This window comes from Buceros rhinoceros, unplaced genomic scaffold (assembly GCF_000710305.1).
Source record: "Buceros rhinoceros silvestris isolate BGI_N320 unplaced genomic scaffold, ASM71030v1 scaffold40238, whole genome shotgun sequence".
NCBI lineage: Eukaryota > Metazoa > Chordata > Aves > Bucerotiformes > Bucerotidae > Buceros > Buceros rhinoceros.
The window spans coordinates 395-2,360 of NW_010428116.1; the positions used below are offsets into that span (position 1 = coordinate 395).

Genomic DNA, 1,966 nt, shown 5'->3' on the forward strand with positions numbered 1-1,966 from the left:
TTGGATCAGTTTGGCCACTGCAGGCACATTGTTATCGACTGGAGGGCACAGAGAGAGCCTGTTGGTGAGGGTTGCCCTGTGCCAGGGCTCAGCCTGGGCAGCGCTGACAGCATGGCAGGGGCTGCTCATCCTCTTCACCCGCAGAGACTCATCCCGGCAGGGACTGGTCTGGTCCCACAGTGCTGCCATACTCATTGCATGAAGTGGAAGAAATTCTCCCCCCGCCCCCACCTCCAGATGTGTTTTTAGGTGTAGAACTGCCTGGTGCAGGGGACAGAAGCAGAAGGCTGAATGGTGTGGCTGCAGTTCCCCCCACCCCCACCCCATCCCATCCCATCCCCGCACTGCGGCCAGTGCTTTACCGTGCATCAGGGAGGAGTTGTGCCGAAAGGCTAGGATCGTGCTGTGCTTCGTCACGCATGTCTCGTTCCTGCGGGGCAGAGAGGTCAGACGGGGCAAATACCCCCCCAAACAGCCCCACTCAAATCCGAGGGGTTCACAGCTCAGGCTGGGCTGCAGCGCTGGAACCAACGTGGCATAGCGGCTCTCCAGCCCCAGATCTGTGGGGGCATCTGTGGAAATGCCCCCAGGGATGGGGGGGCCGGGTGAGGGGGTGAACTCTGGTTCTTACACTCTCATGATTTCGGTGACATTGAGCTCGTCCTCATGGCTGCCAGGTGAGAGGGTAAAAACAGCGGGTTTCACAACCTTCATCTCCTCCTGGTGAGGTGGATACCTGGAGGCACCCACGATGTAGATCCAGTGTCCCATGAGCTGTAGAGAGGAGGCGAGCAGGGAACGGTTGAGTGGTCTGTGCCGAGCCCATCCATGGGCACCGAGTGTGTAAAAGCAGAGGCTGTGCCCTGCCACGAGCACCCCCGGTAGGACACTGCCCTGGGCAGCATCTGGCCTGGGTGAGGGACTCCTGTTTGTATCCCCTCCCTGCAGAAACAGCTCCCTGCTTGTTTCTGTGGCCATGGTCCTCCTGCTCTCTGCCCAACTCTCGTTGCTTCCCCCCCACCAAACCCCCCAAGGGACTAAATACTGTCCAGGCAGTGAAGGGTTTTGTGGATGGATACTTGTGACTGGAGTCCCTATCACTTGAAGGAGTTAAACTAGAGCGGTGAAGTGCTGGGTACGGTGCTGCCCAGCCTGGTTAGTGCAGGGAGGTGGAAGCAGGAGCTCCCCAAAAGCAGCCACTCATGAGATTGTGGGTGCAGAGCTGCAAAGCTTCTTCCCTCCCCCCTGCTCCCGTGCAGCCGTCATGATTGGGTTTTTTAGGAAAGAAAGCATGGCCAGGCACTGAGATAAGCTCGGAGCTGCCAGTTGGGTTCCTCATCTCTTCCCGGAGTCGTACCGGCTAGTACTGCTGATAGGAAAGGCGAGAAGGGCTGCCCCAGTGCGGGCAGGGCTTACCCCAGGGATGGTGTCATTGTCGAAGGTGACCGGGACGAGCGGGGCGCAGCTGGGGGGCTCGTTGGCAAGGGCGAGCGGCAGCGCCAGGAGGAGGGTGAGGGCAGCCAGCATCTCCTGGCAGGCTAAGAGGCTCCTGCTCAATGGGCTGTGCCTTAGCTCCATCCCTTATATACGGTCGCCTGCAAAGCTGGCTGTCCCCAGCCCCCGTGTGCTTGGTCAACGTGGGCTGTTTGCTCAGGCATGAAGCAATAGGAGGTGGAGGAAATACAGCAGCTGGCATTTCTCCAGCGGAGGAGAGGGGAAAACCCCAAATCAATCCCCGCGCCATGACCCAACCCCATGTTTCACCAACTGAGGCTTTTGTGCTCGGAAAATGCAATAAATTTTGCAGGGCCATGGCGAAGCGCTCGGCTGGCTCCAGGTGTGTTTGGAGGGCTCGGGGGCACCGACTGGCACCTGGTCGTGGCTTTTCTCCACTGGGCAAATAAATCCCTGTGGTGATGGTTGGGTGGTGGCTGCTCACCCGCAGGGTTGTAAGAGCTTTGAGTCT

At 59.1% G+C, this 1,966-nt stretch overlaps 1 protein-coding gene across 1 annotated transcript in view; it reads right to left on the reverse strand.

Annotated features, from left to right (window-relative positions):
* The window catches only part of LOC104498739 (alpha-1-acid glycoprotein 2-like), a gene marked incomplete at its 3' end in the record, with an annotated part of 1,727 nt that extends 200 nt beyond the window's left edge, over positions 1–1,527 (reverse strand). Inside the window, exons 1-3 of the mRNA XM_010142156.1 lie at positions 1,417–1,527; positions 632–774; positions 363–430 (exon numbers count right to left, since the gene is read on the reverse strand). Coding sequence (XP_010140458.1) covers positions 363–430; positions 632–774; positions 1,417–1,527 — 322 coding nt within the window. The remainder of the gene's footprint in view (positions 1–362; positions 431–631; positions 775–1,416) is intronic.
* Between the last annotated feature and the right edge of the window lie 439 nt (positions 1,528–1,966).